At 46.5% G+C, this 24157-nt stretch overlaps 1 protein-coding gene across 1 annotated transcript in view; it reads left to right on the top strand.

The window, feature by feature from the left end:
• The window catches only part of LOC137504607 (vomeronasal type-2 receptor 26-like), a 53148-nt gene that overhangs the window by 3764 nt on the left and 25227 nt on the right, over positions 1-24157 (top strand). Inside the window, exon 2 of the mRNA XM_068233191.1 lies at positions 2755-2866. Within this exon, the coding sequence (XP_068089292.1) occupies positions 2755-2866 (112 nt within the window). The remainder of the gene's footprint in view (positions 1-2754; positions 2867-24157) is intronic.

Below are 24157 nucleotides of genomic sequence, written 5' to 3'. Positions count from 1 at the left end.
TGCAACTAATCACTGTACACTGAATTTATTAATAATCAAAAACATGTATTATTCACAAGTATATTTGGAAACAGAATAAGCTAAAAGTCTATTTCTTCAATGTTTATCTGAGTTCTCCCCTGATTAATTCCACACACATTGAGAGACGTTCTTCACCAATTGTGCTTCTAATGTAGGATCTTCTTAGTATGATCCCCTTCCAAACATTAAAGAGACTCTGTAACAATTTTTTCAGCCTTAGTTCTTCTATCCTATGAGTTCCTATGCCTGTTCTAATGTGCTGGGGCTTACTGCAGCTCTTCCTAATTACACTGTCTCTGTAATAAATCAATGTATCTTTCCTCTGTCCTGTTTGTCTGGCTAAGGCTTTGATTGTGTGGAATGTGCAGGGCTGCTTGTGATTGGTAGAAGCGATACACACCCTCTGCAGGCCCCCTGCATACTCACACACTATGCTTAGCTGAGCCTATTAGAAGCTGGTTAGTTTGTTTGTAAACATTGCCTAAAACTGTTAATTACAAGCCAGGATTGCAGCAGAGAGTGGCAGAAACAGCACAGAGGGGCACAGGAGAAAATAAGGAATAGAATGGTATGCTTTTTAGTGTAAGAATATTAGAGTACAGATTCTCTTTAAAGATAAAACAATTCCCACAATTAATTCCTTCCAACTATTATTGCTTCTCTATTGTCCACACACACAAAAAATAAATAAATAAAAAAAAACAAAACAAGACAAAACAAAACAAAAAACAGCAGAAGGATGAAGTAACCCTTGGAAGGGCTATTTGGGATGATTAAACTGCTATCAGCCATCGAGGATCAAAATAAACAAGCCTAACTACCGCTTTCCCTGTCTCCAGCAATGTCTTTTCCTTCCTCTCTCTATTTCAGCCCAAAACAGACTGGAACATGGCAGACACTGTGGCGGGTGGGTCCGTGAGGGAGTGCAAGCTGATTGGCTGCCATGTGCCTGCTGACTAAGATGTAAGGGGTCAACGTTTAGCCAAATTATGTTGTATGGGGGTGGGTCGAATATCGCCAAGTGCACGGCGAGTGCAAATACCTGATCTTTGCCGAATACGTCAAACTATTCGGGCCATCTCTATTCAGCCATTTTTGCGTGATTAAGTAACAAACATCCAAACATCCATACTTTCACATTTATAATATTAGTAAGATAAAAAGACTCCCCAGCATGCTACTGTTTTGCCAGTTGATGGCAATGGCAATTAAAGGGCCAGTGCCCCTATAAGGTATGTGATAACTCTGAACCATAACAGCAAAAAAAGTTTTGAAAGTTTTGAATTCAGGATTAGCATCTTTGTCACTTAATACACTCAGACAAGTTGCTTTTGAAATTTGATTTTTATGGTGACAATCCCGCTTTACGTAACCTCCACCTTTCCATTTTACATATGGTAACCCTTTCTATTGTTATCTTATAAGAATAAATCAAAGTTCTTTAACCACTTCAGGATTCTGCGTACGCATATATACGCCCCTGAATCCTGAAGTGGATTCCATGAGGTTCCATGTCAGCTCACAGAGGGTGTCTCCGTGAACACCCTGCGAGCCGATCGGCGGCTAGCAGGGTAAATGTAAACACACGGGGAAGATCTTCCCTGGCGTTTACATGTATACGGCGCTGCTGCGCAGCAGCGCCGTGGAGGAGATCGGCGATCCACGGCCTCTAATTGGCCGGGGATCGCCGGCATCTGATAGGCTAAAGCCTATCCCATCAGGCGCAGGATGGAAATCCGTCCTGCGCCGCTCACAGGGGGAGGGAGAGGGAGGGAAGGGGAAGGAGACCAGGAAGTGCTGCGGAGGGGGGCTTTGAAGAGCCCCCCCCGCAAGCGCAAGCAGCCGGCGGCGATCAGACCCCCCCCAGCAGGACATCCCCCTAGTGGGGAAAAAAGGGGGGAAGTCTGATCGGCCTGGCTGCAACCTGATCTGTGCTGTGGGCTGGAGAGCCCACGCAGCACAGATCATCACAAAATAGCGTGGTACAGAAGTGGCTAATCCTGAAAACTTAATCGTTATTTACTTTTAATGGCTTTGTAATATGAAACTGTTCTTTGACCTACAGATAAGTTATGGATCGATGAGTCCAATGTTTAAAGATACAGCCCAGTCACCATCATTTTACCAGATTCTTCCCAAACAGTTGGCTGAAATAGATGCAATTGTGATGATGCTGAAGTATTTTGGATGGAAATGGGTTGGAATCTTGGTATCAGCTGAAGAAACGGGCCACAGGGCTGGTGAGATACTTAAACAGGAAATGAACAATTATGGGGGTTGTGTAGCTTTTTACATTGAATTCCATGAACTGAATCCTACAGAGGAAATCAAAGACAAAATCACGAAAACCTCTGCTAATGTGATTGTGGCATTTGTTCATGCAAATGTTGTTACCTCTTTTGCAAGAATTTTTTCAATACTTCAGTTGCCCAACAAAGTTTGGATCATGTCCTTATTTTTTAGCGAGGTCACAAAATTGAGGTTTTTTTATATCAAAAAGACACTTAATGGAAGCTTGTCTATTTCATTACAGCAAGGAGTTATACCTGGCTTTAAAGAGTATTTCTATAGCCTAAGGCCGGCCCAATTCCCAAATGATGTGCTTTTTCAGAGTTTTTGGGAAGCTGTAGCTAATTGCATTTTTAGGCATAATGTTGGCTCTCTTCCTCACTGCAATGGGAATGAAACTCTAAATGAGGATTTTCTATCACTTCTGGATATTTTTACTTTCAGGATTTCCTATGGCATTTATACTGCAACATACGCTCTGGCCCACGCTCTTCATGCTATGATGACCATTGCTGGGAAAGCAAAGAACCAACTAAGCAACTTTCAGCAGTGGAAGGTAGATCAACCTTTGTGTCCATACGGATAAAACATGAAACAAATTAATTCAGTTTACCAAGGCTGTAATGAGAAGCAGATCCTTTTGTTTTGTTACATTTTTATTGGCTAGGTTAGGTTGCACTTAAAGCGGAGTATAACCCTGTATTTCAACTTTGCTCTAAAACATTATTTACAGCATATTATATGCAACCAGCATTTTTTTTTCATTAGACCAGCATTGGAAGGGTTACACACAGAGCTTTAAAGTTCCGTGGAGAGAACTTCTCCCCACAGCCGAAGTTTAGATAGATAGTGTGGTGATGTGATAGAAGTGTGGAATTTGACTCACTCTCTCTGACTATGCAGGAGCTGGAGGACAATCAAAGAGTGTGTAACATTACTCACTTGTTACATTCTGTTTATTCAAATGTATATATCTGGGGCGTGGCCAAGGTGGCGGAGTGAGAGGACGTGGGTTCAGGAGCTCCGCTGCCTGGCATCTCGTATCTTCACACTGCACTTGTTCCACCGACCTGAACAGCCATTCTCAGCACTTGCACAGCCTCTATGACCGAGCCAGACTACTGTGAACAAGAACCGACCGTGGCAGGGGTCGTTAATACCGCTGCAGACGACCTCTGGAACCTTCCCCCGGGGCCCTCCCGCCATACCCACGCGGCAAATCGACCATCTCCCTACCCCATCACTATGGCGCAGCGAAACTCCAAGAGAGACAAGGCTGACAAAGGTGGGATACAAGCCGATGCCCCAGCCACCCCAGCCCCATCTAAGCAAAATGCTCGCACAAAGTCTAGCAAGCACGAGGAGATGGCGGATAAGAACGAGGAGGCGGCAGACATGGAAGCAGAGGAATCCGATACAGCCCCGAGCACGGTGGACTTGCTTGCTGCCATCCAGACCTGCCAAGCTACCCTCACTCAGAAATTTGATCACCTTGACTCCAGGTTCGGCCTTCTCCGGGAGGACCTCGCTGCAATCCGGTCCCGTACCATAGAACTGGAGAGGCGCACTTCCGGCACAGAAGACCTAGTCCGGGCGCATGATGCCGCCATTCCGTGCATGGATAAGCGTCTCACCGCTCTGGAGCATCGAGCGGTGGACGCAGAAAATCGGAACAGACGAAACAACCTGAGGTTGCTGGGCCTCCCGGAGGGGGCTGAAGGTAAGGATGTCTCCTCATATATAGAAATGTTGCTCAAAAGACTGCTCCCGGAGAACACTTTTTCTGCGCATTTTGTTATTGAGCGGGCCCACAGAATTCCAGCCAAGCAAGGCCCACCAGGCGCCCCCCACGACCAGTGATCTTCAAGCTCCTTAACTTTAAGGACAGGGATGCCATTTTGGAGGCAGCCAGGCAGGCTGGGGAGCTCAGCTTTGAAAACGCTAGAATAATGTTGTTCCCCGACTATACAATTGAAACGCAAAAGCAACGGCAATCTTTTGTGCCAGTGAAAGCCAAGCTGAGAACGCGCAACCTCAAATATGCGATGCTATTCCCCGCTAAATTACGGGTGCAGGACGGAGAGACGGTTAAAATTTTTGAAAAACCAGAAGATGTCTCAAAATGGCTGGACACTCTTCCAGATAAGTGATTGTTTTCCTCCTCCCCTCCTTTATCTTTGCGGCATGGTGATCAGAGGGATTTGTACTATATCTCAATTACCAGGTAACTGCTTATAGGCCATGCAACTTTATATCTACAATGAACGCACTGAACAATGCACCTTATGATGGAACTGATATGTTATCATTTTCACTGCTATATAACTGCGATTCAGGGCTGAAGATCCCTATTCGCTTTGTATCTACGCATGAAACAGCAGGGATGACGGACTCATGCTAGGCCACTGGAGGTCACTGCTGCACTGTACAAGAGACCCTTGCATACCCATGTATGAGGCAGGGCCGCTATGGTCTTCACAGATGGAAATATTCTGGAACTGTGCATATGGTTATCAGACTCTTTCGTTCTCAGCCAAGCCGACATAGCCCCCAATGTAAACTCAGAATACGTGTGTATGAGGGTTCATGTATATATTCTTTTTTGCAACTGATCAAGGGACATCATGGCATGTATGCACCCAGTGAGACACACAGTAATAATAATACCTACAGTGCGGGCTGCAGTGGGGCTCTGATAACCTTGTATTTAGGAAAGTTAGTGCCACCTGGGTGTACCTCTTTTCTATAAATTAGCAAGATCATCCCCCCCCCCCCCCCCTGTTTTCCATCATAGGGCTTAGTCTCTAGCTTGTGCTCTGGCCTATAATCATACTCTATCAACTCTCTGATACACAAGATGTGTCGGCAATCATATCATCCCTACACGGTTGTTACCAGCCAGTGAGTTAAAATTCAGGTTCAAGTAATCTACTAGTTAAGTGCAATTGTTAACATTCTTTGATGCGGTTGGGAGTGGCCAGGCGGCAGGGCCCCCTCCCTCTTTCCTCCTCTCCATACTAGTCTTGGCACCCCCTAACATAGCTCTGCGGTAGGTAACGCGGGCTATTCTTCAGTCGACCCTACTCCTTGACGGATAGTTAGGGAAGGGACAAGTTCAGGGATCTAAAAGCTACTCCAGACAGGTTGTTAGGGCGTAGCAGGGTGGGGGTTATGGGACCTATAGGCCAATGTTGGTTAAGGCCTATCATTGTTAATGTTTTAATTGTTTTGTTCTGTACTGACCATTTTTCCACTCTTTCTGATACAGCTCTGGCTGGAGACTGGCCTGACTCGGGTGCATACTCAGTGCTTTACACCACGCAAACACCAGGTGGTAAATATATAAAACCTACTACACTGTGTGAAATATTTATAATATACCTCCAAGATGGTTAAACTATTACTGTGGAACGTTAGGGGCTTAAACTCCAAAGTAAAAAGGTCTCTAGTATTTAACTATCTTAAGAGTCACAGCCCCCAGATCTGCAGGGCAGTAGAACACTTGCACTAAAAAAGCCGTGGGTAAGGCATTACTATAATGCTATATACTCATCCTTTTCTAGAGGGGTTGCGATCCTTATACATAAAACAGTTCCCTTTCAATTGATTCATCTCCACATCGATGAATTGGGCAGATATATAATAATCCATGCCCGTATATATACAGAAGAGATAGTATTGGTAGGACTATACAATCCACCTCCGGCAAACTTGTCCTTGCTTAATGAAATCATGAGCAAAGTAGCTAAATTCCCAACGACTAAAATACTGCTCTGCGGTGATTTTAATATGGTTCTCTCCCCCTCTATGGATAGAATGACGCCTAACCCTAGGGACAATTTACTACTATACAACTGGGTGCAATCCTACAATTTACTAGATATGTGGAGGATGCACAACCCTCACCAACCAGGATACACATGTCATTCAACATCTTACTGTGCATTGTCAAGGATTGACCTGTTATTGGCTTCTCCCTCTATGGCTGTGCAGATGGGCCACACTAAACTACTGCCCAGAGGCATATCGGAACCATGCCCCGCTTGAAACCACCTTACTATTATCCGCAACCACGCCCAGACCCCTTTGGAAACTCTCCCCAGGTTGGATTGACCACGATTTCGTAACGCTTAGCATGCAACAACCTCTGACGGAATACTGGCGGTTTAATAGCCTTTCCGCTGCCCCCTCGGTGGTATGGGATGCATATAAGGCAGTTGCTAGAGGAAACTACATTAAAGTTATATCGGAAGCCCGGTTTCAGGATAGAGTTATTTTATTTAATGCAGAACAGGCTGCTGAGGCAGCAGAAAAAGACTTTCTCAATCATAAATCTAAAAGTACATATGACAACTGGCAGGTAGCTGTGGCACATTTATCTAACAAACAATTAATAGCTTCCTCGAGGGTTGAAACAACACGCCGTCTTAGGATATATGAGCAGGGAGACAAAACGGGCAGGCTTCTGGCCTATCTAATAGGGGAAGAAAAACAAATATATCATATCGGGACCATTAAAACCCCTACTGGTGACTCACTGACAACACCAGAGGGCATCAATGAGGAATTTTTACACTATTACCAAACCCTGTACACATCAGATGCAGATTATACAGTGGCCCAGCTGGAGGGATACTTGGGGAAAATTTCCTTTCCGGTGTTGTCTGCCGATGACAGAGTTTTCCTGGAGGCGGACATCACTAGAGAGGAGATACGGGATGTCATCAAAGGCCTACCTAATTCTAAAGCACCAGGGGTTGACGGGCTACCAGCCGAATTTTATAAAAAATACAGCAAAGATATGTTCCCATACCTGCAGAAGACATTTAAACATATCCTTGAGAATGATAGTCTCCCTGGGTCCATGTGCGAGGCTCTAATCACTGTTCTCCCCAAAAAGGGTAAAGACCCTACCGTATGTAAGTCATACAGACCTATCTCATTGCTCAATCAAGATTATAAAATACTGGCAAAAATACTATCTGTTCGACTGAATATGATAATTACTAAGCTCATACACCCTGACCAATCAGGATTTATTCCTGGAAAGGGGACGGACATCAATTTGAGAAGGCTTATGACTAACCTGGCCATAACGCATGATAAGCCCGGGGACCGCATTATAGTATCGCTTGATGCGGAAAAGGCCTTCGACGTGGTGGACTGGAATTTCCTATGGGGAACACTCCTTCATTTTGGGCTGGGTGAAAAATTTGTCGGCTGGCTTAGGACCCTCTACACCACGCCGAGGGCCAGAGTACGCACAGGACATACAGTCTCGGTTCCTTTCTTCCTTTCCAGGGGTACCCGTCAGGGCTGCCCGCTTTCGCCCACTCTGCTATGGTCGTAGAGCCACTTGCTATACTCCTGCGAGCTAGCACATTGGTTGGGGGCCTTGCATATGGTACCAGGGTAGAAAAACTTTCGCTATATGCTGATGATCTCTTATTGTATCTCTCAGATTCTGGCCCCTCTTTGGTTAATGCTCTGGGGATCATCAAAGAATACGGCACGTTCTCAGGGTTTAAGGTAAATTGGGATAAATCTACTATACTACAGTTAGATGGGCAGATACTACCACAACCGGCTCCCACTCCCCTCCAGTGGGTCACAGAATTTACCTATCTGGGTATTAAGGTCACCAGAAACACTAATGATTATTATAATCTTAACCTCGACCCGATCTTATCTAAACTCAAGCAGAAATGCAAAACGTGGCAGACGCTCCCTTTATCCCTGCTAGGTCATGCTAATGCTATTAAGATGAACATGCTCCCGAAGTTTTTGTACTACTTCAGAAACAGCCCTGTATATATCCCAGCCAAATACTTCCAATCTATTAATAAAGCGGTCACGTCATTGTTATGGTACCCTAAGAATCCACGTATAGCACTATCTACTTTGCAAAGAGACCAGAATAGTGGAGGCATTGGGTTACCAGACTTTGAACATTATTATTGGGCTTCAGCTGCAGTCACCATCAGATGGTGGTTTGAGCAGTCCCCAACCAATCCAGCAACTGCCTTGGAAGTAGAAATAATGGGATCCTTCTTAGCTCTTTCCAGCCTACCATTCAGTGGGAGCAGACAAATCCCTAGAGCCACGCCAAATATGTTAGTAACTGTCAAGATATGGGAAAAAATAAATAAAATCTCTCAGCGGCCCGGACAGATATCCCCTCATACCCCATTGTGGATGAACCCATCATTACATGAATTCTTAACAGTGCCAGATCCCAAAGCTTGGGCAGATTATGGGATTTATAAATTAAAAGATATAACAGATAATCACCAAATAAAATCCTTTACCACTCTCAGACAGGATAACAGTATCCCCTACAATATGTACTTTAGGTATCTGCAGCTGCAGCATGCCTTAAAGGCACAATTCCTCAAGGGGGGTAGAACACTGTTGGTGCAGACCCATACCACTGAGGGGGAAATCATAAAAAAGGATCTGGAACATGTTGTCTCTGTAATATACAAAACATTTCCCTCCAAGGGACAGGCTAAAATAGACAAGTTATTTCGGTCATGGCAAACAGATATTCCTAGTTTAACTTTAGAAACGTGGAACAATATTTTGGGATACTTTGTCACGACGGGCGTAGCTGCAAGGGACCGTCTTATTGCCCTTAAATTCTTACATAGGAGCTATCTCTCACCAACCAAATTATGCAAAATTGATCCCGCTGCATCAGATAGATGTGGCAGATGCCAGCAACCAGCCGCAGATTTTTTTCATATGGTATGGCTCTGCCCACGTATATGCTCCTACTGGTCACAGATACACGCAGAACTTCAGCGAGTATTTGGAACCGCTTTCGATATGAACCCTGAACATCTTCTATTGGGATGTTTACCCGAAAACTCGCTTTCTACACACAAATTGCAGGCATATAGGTCCCTTGTTGCATACGCCAGAAAGATGATTACACTCAGATGGAAGCAAGCCCTAGCTCCCAGCAAAAAGGATTGGTCCTCATATGTACATAAAGAGTTGGCAATTATCAAACCTTAAGAGAAAATGCCCTAAAAAGTTCAAGAAAATACGGTCTTGTTGGATTCTGCATTACAAACTAAAGTTTGAAGATTAAATACTGCTACAAGGTAAAGAAAAGGAGAAGTTTTCCTGGGTGTTTGTAGGGAGATGCACCTGGGTCATGCCACCCCTTTCTTTTGTTCTTTCTTTCTCCCACATCTCAGTCTTGAGCGATAATGTACTATATGAATCTGCTCTGAAATGGATAATGGTCAGGTCCATGTTAATGTTATTGTTGTTGAAGTGCTGCCATGGTTGGCTGGCACAGTTGCATTGTTTATACAAAATATGAATAAAAATTATACTTTCAAAAAAAAAATGTATCTATCTAAACTTCGGCTACAGGGAGCAGTTCTCTCCACGGAACTTTAAAGCTCTGTGTGTAACCCTTCCAATGCTGGTCTAGTAAAAAAAAAAAATGCTTTTTGCATATAATATGTTGTAAATAATGTTTTAGAGCAAAGTTTAAATGCTGGGTTATATTCCGCTTTAAAGGACTTCCGAGGTGAAAATAAACTGATGAGAAAAACAATAGTATCTATCATCCTTCTCCTAAAAAGGACTTGTTTAGATATCCCACAGTTTTAATTTATATTTAAATCTAGTTTTTAAGTTTTTACTGTTTCATTGTCTCTGCTCATTGATACCTTCTGTAACGATCGGTGTCAGCACACAAAGAGAATCTGATTATTGGTGCAACAGTAATAAGTAGAATCACCTGATGAGCAGATGACTCTAACCAGAAAAGTCAGACTCTACTGCAGTCAAAGGACTCCTAGAGGATGAGCCTCTGACTGGTTTGCAGAGAGGTCCCTCTGAGAGACAGGGGGTCCCTGCAGATGGACTGAACACCCAGGGGTCGGGTGACAGCCAGAAGGGTCGGCCAGATCGGGTCGGCAACACACGAGCAGATAAGGTACAGAGACAGAAGGCTGATTCGGTAACCAGGGACAGGCAAGGTTGGCAACAGGTAATCAGATATGCGTAGGCACCGAATCAGAAAGCAGAAGGAGAGTCAGGAAAGCAAAAGCAATAGGTCATAACAGACATCAAACAAGGCCTAGTCTTGGGTGTGAGGTCCGTGGTCTCAACACCCTGGAACTAGTCTGTAGAATAACACAGTATCCCTAGTCTTGGGTGTGAGGTCCGTGGTCTCAACACCCTGGAACTAGTCTGAAGTATAACACAATAATAACACAGTATCCCTAGTCTTGGGTGTGAGGTCCATGGTCTCAACACCCTGGAACTAGTCTGAAGTATAACACAATAGTAACACAGTATCCCTAGTCTTGGGTGTGAGGTCTGTGGTCTCAACACCCTGGAACTAGTCTGAAGTATAACACAATAGTAACACAGTAATCTGGCTAAGTGTGGATTCCCAGGTCCTCCTGGTTCAACCACACTGAAGGATCTGACTAAGGTCTGAGTGCTAACACATAAGCATTCGCAACGCCAGACAACTAGCAACTGACAGGCAAGGAGTATATATAGCAAAGCGCTCCTCAGCACCGCCCAGTTCCCTTCAGCCAATCCCCTGCCACGCCGGGATCAGCTGATCGTCCCGATCAGATGACCCCTCTCTTATTGGCTTAAAGAGCCTGTCTTGCAGCGCGCGCGCGCGTAGCTCTCCATCTGTGTGCACTACTAGGTTCAGACAAACCAGACGCATGCTGATGAGGAGAAACCGCTGGTCTGAACGCGGAAACAGCTGCCTCACTGTCAGACCGCGCGGCGGTGTCTCCACAATCCATTACACCTTCATTGCAGTATGCCAGAGTTCAAATCTATGAATTATTGACTATTTTTCCTGCTCTCAGAAGCCAATTACTGACAGGAAAGTGTTTTATTGCTGTCATTTCTTATCAGTGAGGATTATGCTATAGTCTTACCCAGTCCGAACCGGTCTCGACCCAGACAGTAACGGTCACTTGCATACCTTAGGTTTTGATCCACAAAGTGGTGCTAACCAACTTAGCACGCCTAAAGACTTTTGGGTGTGATAACCATTGCACTAAGTAGGTTAGCACCGTTTTGAGGAATAAAGTCGAGTGCAAAGTCCAGCGCGTGCAAAGTCCGGTGCGCGCACAACGTCACATAGCGTTTAATGGGCGCTGTGCGCGCACCGCGCTGCTTTGCGCTTGAGTTTATTTTATCACGCCTAAACTGAGTTTAGGCGTGATAATGGGCTATTCACCAGCGTGCTAACTGTTAGCACGCTTTAGTGAACCAAGCCCCTGATGTTTAACTATTTTAGGCAGAGAAAGAAAAACATGAATACAGCATAGTTATTTGTGTGCCTTACACATGTCTTTCTCATTATGTCACATGTCACCTCGGTTGTCTTTTAACTTGAAATGACAATTGCTCAATATAGACAATATGACAAGTTGACAACCAAAGAGACAAGGGGACTGCTACTGATACAAGTTGATAAAATTTGATTGTGAATTATTTATTGATCCTAAATATGGAACTCTTTGTTTTGCACACTTTGGGTGCTTTGTAAGTAGTGTTGGGCGAACATCTAGATGTTCTGGTTCGGGCCGAACAGGCCGAACATGGCCGCGATGTTCGGGTGTTCGAGCCGAACTCCGAACATAATGGAAGTCAATGGGGACCCGAACTTTCGTGTTTTTTAAAGCCTCCTTACATGCTACACACCCCAAATTTACAGGGTATGTGCACCTTGGGAGTGGGTACAAGAGGAAAAAAAATTAGCAAAAAGAGCTTATAGTTTTTGAGAAAATCGATTTTAAAGTTTCAAAGGGAAAACTGTCTTTTAAATGCGGGAAATGTCTGTTTTCTTTGCACAGGTAACATGCTTTTTGTCGGCATGCAGTCATAAATGTAATACAGATAAGAGGTTCCAGGAAAAGGGACCGGTAACGCTAACCCAGCAGCAGCACACGTGATGGAACAGGAGGAGGGCGGCGCAGGAGGAGAAGGCCACGCTTTGAGACACAACAACCCAGGCCTTGCATGAGGACAAGAAGCGTGCGGATAGCAATTTGCATTTTGTCGCCATGCAGTCATAAATGTAATACAGATGAGAGGTTCAATAAACAATAAACAGTAATTGGTGTTGTCCAGAATGCGCACAATGCGTGGGTCGCGTTCAATGCAGTCCTAGGCCGAAGAGGTCATAGCCTAGGGTCACAAAAACCTGTTTATTTGGGCAATTTCAATGGTGGCGAGTCTGACGTACATAAATCGCAGCAATGGCCGTTAGCAACGTCTGAATCTCACGAAATGTCTCATGCAGGTAGAAGACATATTGTTAGACTTGGGCTCCAAAGATGGGTTCCCTACATCTCTGCAAACCAGAGTTACAGGGCTCCAAATTTGGTAAAATCCCCCATAGGCTTTCATTGGGCCTCCTATTTACAGTTCCAAAATCTCACATCTTTTCAAAGGGCAATTGCTCAGCAGTGGCAAATTTTCTAGCATTGTAGGGACCCTTAGGGGGAACATGACTGGTGAGTTTCGGGCCCCTAGGCCAAAGAGGTCATAGCCTAGGGTCACAAAAACCTGTTTATTTGGGCAATTTCAATGGTAGTTATGCTGACGTACATAAATCTCAGCCATGGCCGTTAGCAACGTCTGAATTTCACGAAATGTCTCATGCAGGTAGAAGACATATTGTTAGACTTGGATTCCAAAGATGGGGTGCCTACATATCTGCAAACCAGAGTTACAGGGGTCCAAAATTGGTAAAATCCCCCATAGGCTTTCATTGCCTCCCTATTTCACTTTCCAAAATCTCACATCTTTTCAAAGAGCAATTGCTCAGCAGTGGCAAATTTTCTAGCATTGTAGGGACCCTTAGGGGGAACATGACTGGTGAGTTTTGGGCCCCTAGGCCGAAGAGGTCATAGCCTAGGGTCACAAAAACCTGTTTATTTGGGCTATTTCAATGGTGGCGAGTCTGACGTACATAAATCGCAGCAATGGCCGTTAGCAACGTCTGAATCTCACGAAATGTCTCATGCAGGTAGAAGACATATTGTTAGACTTGGATTCCAAAGATGGGGTCTCTACATCTCTGCAAACCAGAGTTACAGGGCTCCAAAATTGGTAAAATCCCCCATAGGCTTTCATTGGGCCTACTATTTACCGTTCCAAAATCTCACACCATTTCAAAGGGCAATGGCTCAGCAGTAGCAAAACTCACCAGTCATGTTCCCCCTAAGGGTCCCTACAATGCTAGAAAATTTGCCACTGCTGAGCAATTGCCCTTTGAAAAGATGTGAGATTTTGGAAAGTGAAATAGGGAGGCAATGAAAGCCTATGGGGGATTTTACCAATTTTGCACCCCTGTAACTCTGGTTTGCAGAGATGTAGGGACCCCATCTTTGGAATCCAAGTCTAACAATATGTCTTCTACCTGCATGAGACATTTCGTGAAATTCAGACGTTGCTAACGGCCATGGCTGAGATTTATGTACGTCAGCATAACTACCATTGAAATTGCCCAAATAAACAGGTTTTTGTGACCCTAGGCTATGACCTCTTTGGCCTAGGGGCTCGAAACTCACCAGTCATGTTCCCCCTAAGGGTCCCTACAATGCTAGAAAATTTGCCACTGCTGAGCAATTGCCCTTTGAAAAGATGTGAGATTTTGGAAAGTGAAATAGGGAGGCAATAAAAGCCTATGGGGGATTTTACCAATTTTGCACCCCTGTAACTCTGGTTTGCAGAGATGTAGGGACCCCATCTTTGGAATCCAAGTCTAACAATATGTCTTCTACCTGCATGAGACATTTCATGAAATTCAGACGTTGCTAACGGCCATGGCTGAGATTTATGTACGTCAGCATAACTACCATTGAAATTGCCCAAATAAACAGGTTTTTGTGACCCTAGGCTATGACCTCTTGGCCTAGGGGCCCGAAACTCACCAGTCATGTTCCCCCTAAGGGTCCATACAATGCTAGAAAATGTGCCACTGCTGAGCAATTGCCCTTTGAAAAGATGTGAGATTTTGGAAAGTGAAATAGGGAGGCAATGAAAGCCTATGGGGGATTTTACCAATTTTGCACCCCTGTAACTCTGGTTTGCAGAGATGTAGGGACCCCATCTTTGGAATCCAAGTCTAACAATATGTCTTCTACCTGCATGAGACATTTCGTGAAATTCAGACGTTGCTAACGGCCATGGCTGAGATTTATGTACGTCAGCATAACTACCATTGAAATTGCCCAAATAAACAGGTTTTTGTGACCCTAGGCTATAACCTCTTTGGCCTAGGGGCCCGAAACTCACCAGTCATGTTCCCCCTAAGGGTCCCTACAATGCTAGAAAATTTGCCACTGCTGAGCAATTGCCCTTTGAAAAGATGTGAGATTTTGGAAAGTGAAATAGGGAGGCAATGAAAGCCTATGGGGGATTTTACCAATTTTGCACCCCTGTAACTCTGGTTTGCAGAGATGTAGGGACCCCATCTTTGGAATCCAAGTCTAACAATATGTCTTCTACCTGCATGAGACATTTCGTGAAATTCAGACGTTGCTAACGGCCATGGCTGAGATTTATGTACGTCAGCATAACTACCATTGAAATTGCCCAAATAAACAGGTTTTTGTGACCCTAGGCTATGACCTCTTTGGCCTAGGGGCCCGAAACTCACCAGTCATGTTCCCCCTAAGGGTCCCTACAATGCTAGAAACTTTGCCACTGCTGAGCAATTGCCCTTTGAAAAGATGTGAGATTTTGGAAAGTGAAATAGGGAGGCAATGAAAGCCTATGGGGGATTTTACCAATTTTGCACCCCTGTAACTCTGGTTTGCAGAGATGTAGGGACCCCATCTTTGGAATCCAAGTCTAACAATATGTCTTCTACCTGCATGAGACATTTCGTGAAATTCAGACGTTGCTAACGGCCATGGCTGAGATTTGTGTACGTCAGCATAACTACCATTAAAATTGCCCAAATAAACAGGTTTTTGTGACCCTAGCCTATGACCTCTTTGGCCTAGGGGCCCGAAACTCACCAGTCATGTTCCCCTTAAGGGTCCCTACAATGCTAGAAAATTTGCCACTGCTGAGCAATTGCCCTTTGAAAAGATGTGAGATTTTGGAAAGTGAAATAGGGAGGCAATGAAAGCCTATGGGGGATTTTACCAATTTTGCACCCCTGTAACTCTGGTTTGCAGAGATGTAGGGACCCCATCTTTGGAATCCAAGTCTAACAATATGTCTTCTACCTGCATGAGACATTTTGTGAAATTCAGACGTTGCTAACGGCCATGGCTGAGATTTATGTACGTCAGCATAACTACCATTAAAATTGCCCAAATAAACAGGTTTTTGTGACCCTAGCCTATGACCTCTTTGGCCTAGGGGCCCGAAACTCACCAGTCATGTTCCCCTTAAGGGTCCCTACAATGCTAGAAAATTTGCCACTGCTGAGCAATTGCCCTTTGAAAAGATGTGAGATTTTGGAAAGTGAAATAGGGAGGCAATGAAAGCCTATGGGGGATTTTACCAATTTTGCACCCCTGTAACTCTGGTTTGCAGAGATGTAGGGACCCCATCTTTGGAATCCAAGTCTAACAATATGTCTTCTACCTGCATGAGACATTTTGTGAAATTCAGACGTTGCTAACGGCCATGGCTGAGATTTATGTACGTCAGCATAACTACCATTGAAATTGCCCAAATAAACAGGTTTTTGTGACCCTAGGCTATGACCTCTTTGGCCTAGGGGCCCGAAACTCACCAGTCATGTTCCCCCTAAGGGTCCCTACAATGCTAGAAAATTTGCCACTGCTGAGCAATTGCCCTTTGAAAAGATGTGAGATTTTGGAACTGTAAATAGGAGGCCCAATAAAAGCCTATGGGGGATTTTACCAAATTTGGAGCCCTGTAACTCTGGTTTGCAGAGATGTAGGGAACCCATCTTTGGAGCCCAAGTCTAACAATATGTCTTCTACCTGCATGAGACATTTCGTGAGATTCAGACGTTGCTAACGGCCATTGCTGCGATTTATGTACGTCAAACTCGCCACCATTGAAATTGCCCAAATAAACAGGTTTTTGTGACCCTAGGCTATGACCTCTTCGGCCTAGGACTGCATTGAACGCGACCCACGCATTGTGCGCATTCTGGACAACACCAATTACTGTTTATTGTTTATTGAACCTCTCATCTGTACTACATTTATGACTGCATGGCGACAAAATGCAAATTGCTATCCGCTCGCTTCTTGTCCTCATGCAAGGCCTGGGTTGTTGTGTCTCAAAGCGTGGCCTTCTCCTCCTGCGCCGCCCTCCTCCTGTTCCATCACATGTGCTGCTGCTGGGTTAGTGTTACCCGTCCCTTTTCCTGGAACCTCTTATCTGTATTACATTTATGACTGCATGCCGACAAAAAGCATGTTACCTGTGCAAAGAAAACAGACATTTCCCGCATTTAAAAGACAGTTTTCCCTTTGAAACTTTAAAATCGATTTTCTCAAAAACTATAAGCTCTTTTTGCTAAAAAATTTTTTCCTCTTGTACCCACTCCCAAGGTGCACATACCCTGTAAATTTGGGGTATGTAGCATGTAAGGAGGCTTTACAAAGCACAAAAGTTCGGGTCCCCATTGACTTCCATTATGTTCGGAGTTCGGCTCGAACACCCGAACATCGCGACCATGTTCGGCCCGAACCCGAACATCTAGATGTTCGCCCAACACTACACGTGACCCGTTCGGCCAATCACAGCGCTAGCCGAACGTTCGGGGAACGTTCGGCCATGCGCTCTTAGTTCGGCCATATGGCCGAACAGTTTGGCCGAACACCATCAGATGTTCGGCCGAACTCGAACATCACCCGAACAGGGTGATGTTCTGCAGAACCCGAACAGTGGTGAACACTGATCGCCCAACACTATTTGTAAGTTAGGAATCTAAGTGAGTCTTTCTGTTGTGCAGACAATGTCTTCTGAAGGACAAGCCATTTCACAATTCTGTAAATCAAAAAGGTTATCTTTAGTCAATTCCCACTACAAAGAAACTCCATGGTTTTCCTTTTTAAATACATGCTAACAGACCCTGTCATAAACCATGTCTTTTATCACCAGCTTAACTTATTCCTTCAAAAAGTTCATTTCACCACAACTTCTGGAGACACAATCTACTTTGATGGTGACAAAAGCGTTCCTGCGTATTTTGATATACTTAAGGTTTTTTTTACTTCAATAATACGACTGTTACCAGTAAAGGTCGGAAGATTTGATGTCTCGTCTCCTGTTGGGGAGCAGCTTAAAATGGACAATACTTCTGATCTGTGGGCTCCATATTTCTCTCAGGTACAAAAATAAAGGACGATGTTATCATTCTATTTGATATGTATACAGTACAGACCAAAACTTTGGACACACCTCATTCAAAAAGAGTTTTTTTCTTTATTTTCCTGACTATTAACATTGCAGATTCACACTGAATGCATCCAAACTATGAATTAACACATGTGGAGTGGCTGGATGGTGTAATGGTTAAGGGCTCTGCCTCTGACACAGGAGACCAGCGTTCGAATCTCAGCTTTGCCTGTTCAGCAAGCCAGCACCTATTCAGTAGGAGACCTTTGGCAAGACTCTCTAACACTGCTACTGCGTATAGAGTGTGCCCTAGTGGCTGCAGCTCTGGTGCCTTGAGTCTGCCAGGAGAAAAGCACAATGTAAATGTTATGTGTCTTGTCTTGTCTAGTACATAACCAAAAAGTGTGAAACAACTGAAAATATGTCATATTCTAGGTTCTTCAAAGTAGCCACCTTTTGCTTTGATTACTGCTTCGCACACTCTTGGCATTCTCTTGATGAGCTTTAAGAGGTAGTCACCTGAAATCAGTGGTGCTCAGCAGAGCTCGAATATTCGAGTAGCTCGAATATTCGAGCTCTTTTCCAGCTATTCGAGCTCGGTATTCGAGCTCCGAATAGCTGTAGCTATTCGAATGGGCTATTCGCGTACACTCGAATAGCCCATTCACTATTCGAGCTATTCGAGCAAACGGCGCTATTCGAGCTCGGTACCGAGCTCGAATAGCGTCATAGCCCAGATTGATGTCCTTAGAGCCAATCAGAGGGCTCCCAGGCCCTCTGACGGCAGCCAATCACAGAGGGGGACCCTGGCCAGCCCCTACCCTATAAATAGCGGCCGCCATGTTACGTTTCTCCGTCCTTGCCTGAGACTTGCATAGAGAGAGAGTTGCTCCTTTGTGCTTTGGCTTAGCAAGAGCTTTATTGTGGTCATTTACCTAGCGTTTTTGCTCACATACACCTCCTATACACACCTATATTGTTGTTAGTTAGTTAGACATTGTATTTTAGTTAGTAGCTTTTGTGTTACATAGAGACAGGCCAGCTGCTGCAGGCTTACAGCTTTAGGCCTCAGGGCCTGCCTGTGTGGGCAGCTGTCCTCCTGTCCTCTGTTTATTTCTCTCTATTCTATACCAGTATTTCTGCTGTCCTTTACTACTGATTGTATTAGTATTGTAGTTATATACTGTAACTGTACTAGGACACTCACTGTCACTGTTCATAGGCTACTAGCTGCTCCTGCGTGTGTGCACTCACTGGGCTTGATTCACAAAGCGGTGCTAACCTACTTAGCACGTCTAAAGTCTTTAGACGCGCTAACCAGGGTGCTAAGTAGGTTAGCACCGGATTTCTCAATCAGATCGTGCGCTAACTTTGCGCGCGTAAAGTTTTACGCGCACAAAGTTTTACGCGCGCTAAGTCCCATAGGCTTTAATGGGCACTTCGCACGGTGCGCCCTGTGCACTGTGCAGTACGCGCATAAAGTTTTACGCGCATAAAGTTTTGCGCGTGTAAAGTTTTATGCGCGAAAAGCTTCTTTAGACGTGCTAAGGGGGTTTTCACAGGCGTGCTAACAGTTAGCACCGCTTTGTGAATCAAGCCCACTGTTTGTGTACACACTACACACACTCTATTTCCAAGTTCTGATAACTGATTGATTATTGTAATTGAATATTGTAATTAGTTAGTTGTACTCACTGTTACTACTTACTGTACTAGGAGTCTAGGACACTCAGTCACTGTTCATAGGCTACTAGCTCCTGCGTGTGTGCACTCACTGTCTGTGTACACACTACACACACTCTATTTCCTTCTGATAACTGATTGATTATTGTAATTGAATATTGTAATTAGTTAGTTGTACTCACTGTTACTACTTACTGTACTAGGAGTCTAGGACACTCAGTCACTGTTCATAGGCTACTAGCTCCTGCGTGTGTGCACTCACTGTCTGTGTACACACTACACACACTCTATTTCCTTCTGATAACTGATTGCTTATTGTAATTAGTTAGTTGTACTTACTGTTACTACTTACTCTTACTGTACTAGGAGTCTAGGACACTCAGTCACTGTTCATAGGCTACTAGCTCCTGCGTGTGTGCACTCACTGTCTGTGTACACACACTACACACACTCTATTTCCTTCTGATAACTGATTGCTTATTGTAATTAGTTAGTTGTACTTACTGTTACTACTTACTCTTACTGTACTAGGAGTCTAGGACACTCAGTCACTGTTCATAGGCTACTAGCTCCTGCGTGTGTGCACTCACTGTCTGTGTACACACTACACACACTCTATTTCCTTCTGATAACTGATTGATTATTGTAATTAGTTAGTTGTACTTACTGTTACTACTTACTGTACTAGGAGTCTAGGACACTCAGTCACTGTTCATAGGCTACTAGCTCCTGCGTGTGTGCACTCACTGTCTGTGTACACACACTACACACACTCTATTTCCTTCTGATAACTGATTGCTTATTGTAATTAGTTAGTTGTACTTACTGTTACTACTTACTCTTACTGTACTAGGAGTCTAGGACACTCAGTCACTGTTCATAGGCTACTAGCTCCTGCGTGTGTGCACTCACTGTCTGTGTACACACACTACACACACTCTATTTCCTTCTGATAACTGATTGATTATTGTAATTAGTTAGTTGTACTTACTGTTACTACTTACTCTTACTGTACTAGGAGTCTAGGACACTCAGTCACTGTTCATAGGCTACTAGCTCCTGCGTGTGTGCACTCACTGTCTGTGTACACACACTACACACACTCTATTTCCTTCTGATAACTGATTGCTTATTGTAATTAGTTAGTTGTACTTACTGTTACTACTTACTCTTACTGTACTAGGAGTCTAGGACACTCAGTCACTGTTCATAGGCTACTAGCTCCTGCGTGTGTGCACTCACTGTCTGTGTACACACACTACACACACTCTATTTCCTTCTGATAACTGATTGCTTATTGTAATTAGTTAGTTGTACTTACTGACTGTTACTACTTACTTACTTACTGTACTAGGGACACTCACTCAGTCACTGTTCATAGGCTAGCTCCTGCGCGTGTTTGCGCGTGCGTGCACTCACTGTCTGTAGTGTACACACACTAAATTTACTTGTGAATACTACTGATTATTGTAACTGCTAGTTGTACTTCCTGACTGTTACTACTTACTTACTGTACTAGGGACACTCACTCAGTCACCTCACCCACCAACCCACTCCATTAAAGTACCCCACTTTTCACCCGCCCTTTTAAAAAACTTTTGTCTATACGCCCAAAACATCGAAGATGTCTGGAAGTGGCAGCCAGCGCGGTTTGGGCAAGGGGAAGGGCAGCAAGGGAATCAGGAGGAGAGGGAGCAGCATTGTGGCAAGCCGCGGGCGCGGGCGCGCCACCATGCACAGTTCCGCAGCAGCAGCAGCAGCGTCAGTGGCTAACATTCCTCCCATAGCCACTGGCCGTGGACGCCTTGGGCGCCGCCCAGCAGGAGCATCTGCAACTCACGCTGCAGAGACACAGCAGCAGCAGCGTGTAGCACCTGCTCCGATTTTCCTCCAGCCGGGTCGGAAACGTCCCATTGAGGAAAAGCATGCAGACACTGTGGTGCAACTGATGACGGAGGATGAGCAGCCCGCCATCAGCTCTGCATCCGAGGCCTCCACCCTCACCACCACCCCTGTTCGCAGCAGCCGCCCAGCAGGGCCTGGGGAGGAGGCCAGTTCACCGTCAGTTGGCGACCTGTCATTCAGCAGTCTTTTGACCCCAGGCATCATGAGTCAATTGTCTGCTGTTGTTGGCGATTTTGAGGAGGAGATGCTGATGGGCACTTTGGGGGATAAGGGATTGGACAGCAAGACTGTGGCGACAGTCAAGCAGCCCATCCATGCATCAGGAGAGGAGTTTGGGGGGTCCTCATCCCAGCAGGACATGTTTCAGGAGGGGGAGGATGATGATGACCCGGTGACAGACAGAGACTGGGTGCCACCACCTCCAGGGGATGTCGTCCTCAGCAGCTCTGAGGAGGAGGAGGAGGATGCTCTTGTGGGCCTTGCAAGGAGGCGCATCATTGCAAGCATTGGCAGCAGCAGTAGGCAGGTCCCACAGCCTGCTGGTGTCTCAGGCTCAGCAGCAGCAGCAGCAGCATCTGCCAGTACCACCACCAGCCGCACCCAAGCCCCCCAAGCCCCCCCCCCAACCACCACAGGGAGACAGGCAGCAGCGCTTCCATGCCGTAGGGGGATGTTTCTGTCACCAATCTGGCGCTTTTTCACCATGCCCACAGTGTACAGCAAGTACGCCACTTGCAACCACTGTCAGCGGAAGTTGAGCAGAGGTGCAGACCCCTTAAAGTTCTGCACCAGCTCGCTCATCAACCACCTTGCTGCGAAACATTTCCACCAGCATCAGGAGTTCCAGAGGCTGAAGGCATCTGGTGCTGGCAGTGGCACCACACCCATCACTGCACAGCCTTCAGCAGCAGCAGCAACAGCAGCCACCCGCCCTCCTGCTCCTCCAGCAGCACCAGCAGGAGTGCGGAAACGCACTGCTCCTCCCCCCTCTGCAACTCCTGCCGCCGACACTGAGGCCTGTTCTGGCAGCCAGTCCTCAGTGGCCTCCTCCGCTGTGTCTGCTGATTCCCGTGCCAGCAAAAGGCCACGCCAGAGCCTTTTGAGTGAGTCCTTCCAGGGGGTGGTTAGGGCTCTGCCTCCCAGCAGCCGTCGCGTGCGGCAGCTGAACGGCTTGCTGGCACGGGCCATGTGCTCCCAACTCCTGCCGTACACGCTCGTGCAGGAGGGGAGCGACATTCGTGCGCTGCTTGCTTGCGCAGCCCCAGACTGGCAGCTCCCCAGCAGACACTTTTTCTCCCGCAAGGCCATTCCTGCACTGCACCGCTTTGTGATGGCCAATGTGGAGCGAGGGCTGGAGCACGCGGTTGGTGAAAGGGTCCACGTCACCATGGACTCCTGGAGCAGCCGCTTCGGGACAGGCCGCTACCTGTCCTTCACTGTCCACTGGGTCAGCTTGGTGGAAGGGGGTGAGGATGGGAGAGCAGCAGCGGGCACAGCAGCAGCAGCAACACAGTGGGTGGTGCCACCCCGCAGGGTCAGGGGAACTGCAGCAGGTTCCTCCGATCCTCTGCCATCCTCCGGCACACCTGGCCAAACCCCCCGCCTCAGCAGCAGCGTGAAGGCCCGCCACTGCCAAGCGCTGCTGCACTTGGTCAGCCTTGGGAAGACCAAGCTGACGGCAACCCATGTGTTGGCCAAACTCCAGGAGCAGGAGAGGATTTGGCTGACCCCCAGAGGCCTCAGAGTCGGAGAGGTGGTGGCCGACAATGGGGCCAATCTGGTTGCCGCAATAGACAGGGGAAACCTGACCCACATCCCCTGTCTTGCCCACGTGCTGAACCTGGTGGTGCAGAAGTTCTTGCGCACCTACCAGGGGATGGGCGAACTGCTGGAAACGGCAAGGAACGTTGTGCGTCACTTCCGGCGCTCGGCTGCAGCCTGTGCGAGCCTGGAAGACGTGCAAAAGGAGCTGGATCTGCCACGCCATCGGCTGATCCTTGACGTTCCGACTCGCTGGAACTCCACCCTGGCGATGTTGGAGCGTCTGGTTGAACAGAAGCGCGCTGTCAAACAGTACCTTGCCCTGGCCACTGTTTCCGCCGCTCAGAGAAGGGACAAGACCAGCAACATCCCGTCCATCGTCCCCGATGATGACTGGAGGCACATGCAGCAGGTGTGCTTAGTGCTGGCTCCCTTTCTGCAGGCCACTAACATGGTGAGCAGGGACCATGCTATGGTCTGCGAGTGGGTGCCCCTGGTTTGTCTGCTGAACAGGGCCCTCGATGCTTTGCTGGAACAGGGAGCGGCAGCCTTGGACCAGCAGGAGCGGCAAGCAGCTGCACAGTCCACCTCTGAGGGGGAGGAGGAGGAGGACTTGGTGGAGGTCCCTGACCTTGCTGCTGATGAGGGGGATCAGCACAGTGCAGCTGAGTTGGTGCGGGGGTGGAGAGAGGATGAGGCTGACGAGGCAGAGGAGGAGGATGAGGACAGCAGCACTGCCGTCGATGTGCCAGCAGACGTGGCCCGCCTCTTCCCAATGGCAGCGCACATGCTGACGTGCCTGCGCAGAGACCCCAGGGTGATCCAGATGAAGCAGAGGGAGGACATCTGGATCAGCATGATGTTGGACCCACGCCTCAAGGGGAAGTTGAGCCAGTTCCTGCCGCCTGCAGGAGGAGACCCAGCGCAACAAATAAGGAGCTTGCAGCAGGCCCTTGTTGAGCGCTTGGAGGAAGCCTTCCCCCAGCCTTCCACCCCCACTGTCCAGCAGCCAGCACAGAGGCAGCAGCAGGTGCCTGCATCCAGCAGCAAGCGCCCCACAGACCTGCTGTCTCTCAGCCACGAGCTCTACAGGACTGTAGAGGCTCCGGCAGCAGTGACTAGAGAGGAGGTGCATGCAGCAGCATCCTCCACCGGT

The sequence above is a fragment of the Hyperolius riggenbachi genome, chromosome 4 (genome assembly GCF_040937935.1).
Source record: "Hyperolius riggenbachi isolate aHypRig1 chromosome 4, aHypRig1.pri, whole genome shotgun sequence".
Taxonomy (NCBI): domain Eukaryota; kingdom Metazoa; phylum Chordata; class Amphibia; order Anura; family Hyperoliidae; genus Hyperolius; species Hyperolius riggenbachi.
This window is presented reverse-complemented; position numbering and strand designations above follow the sequence as displayed.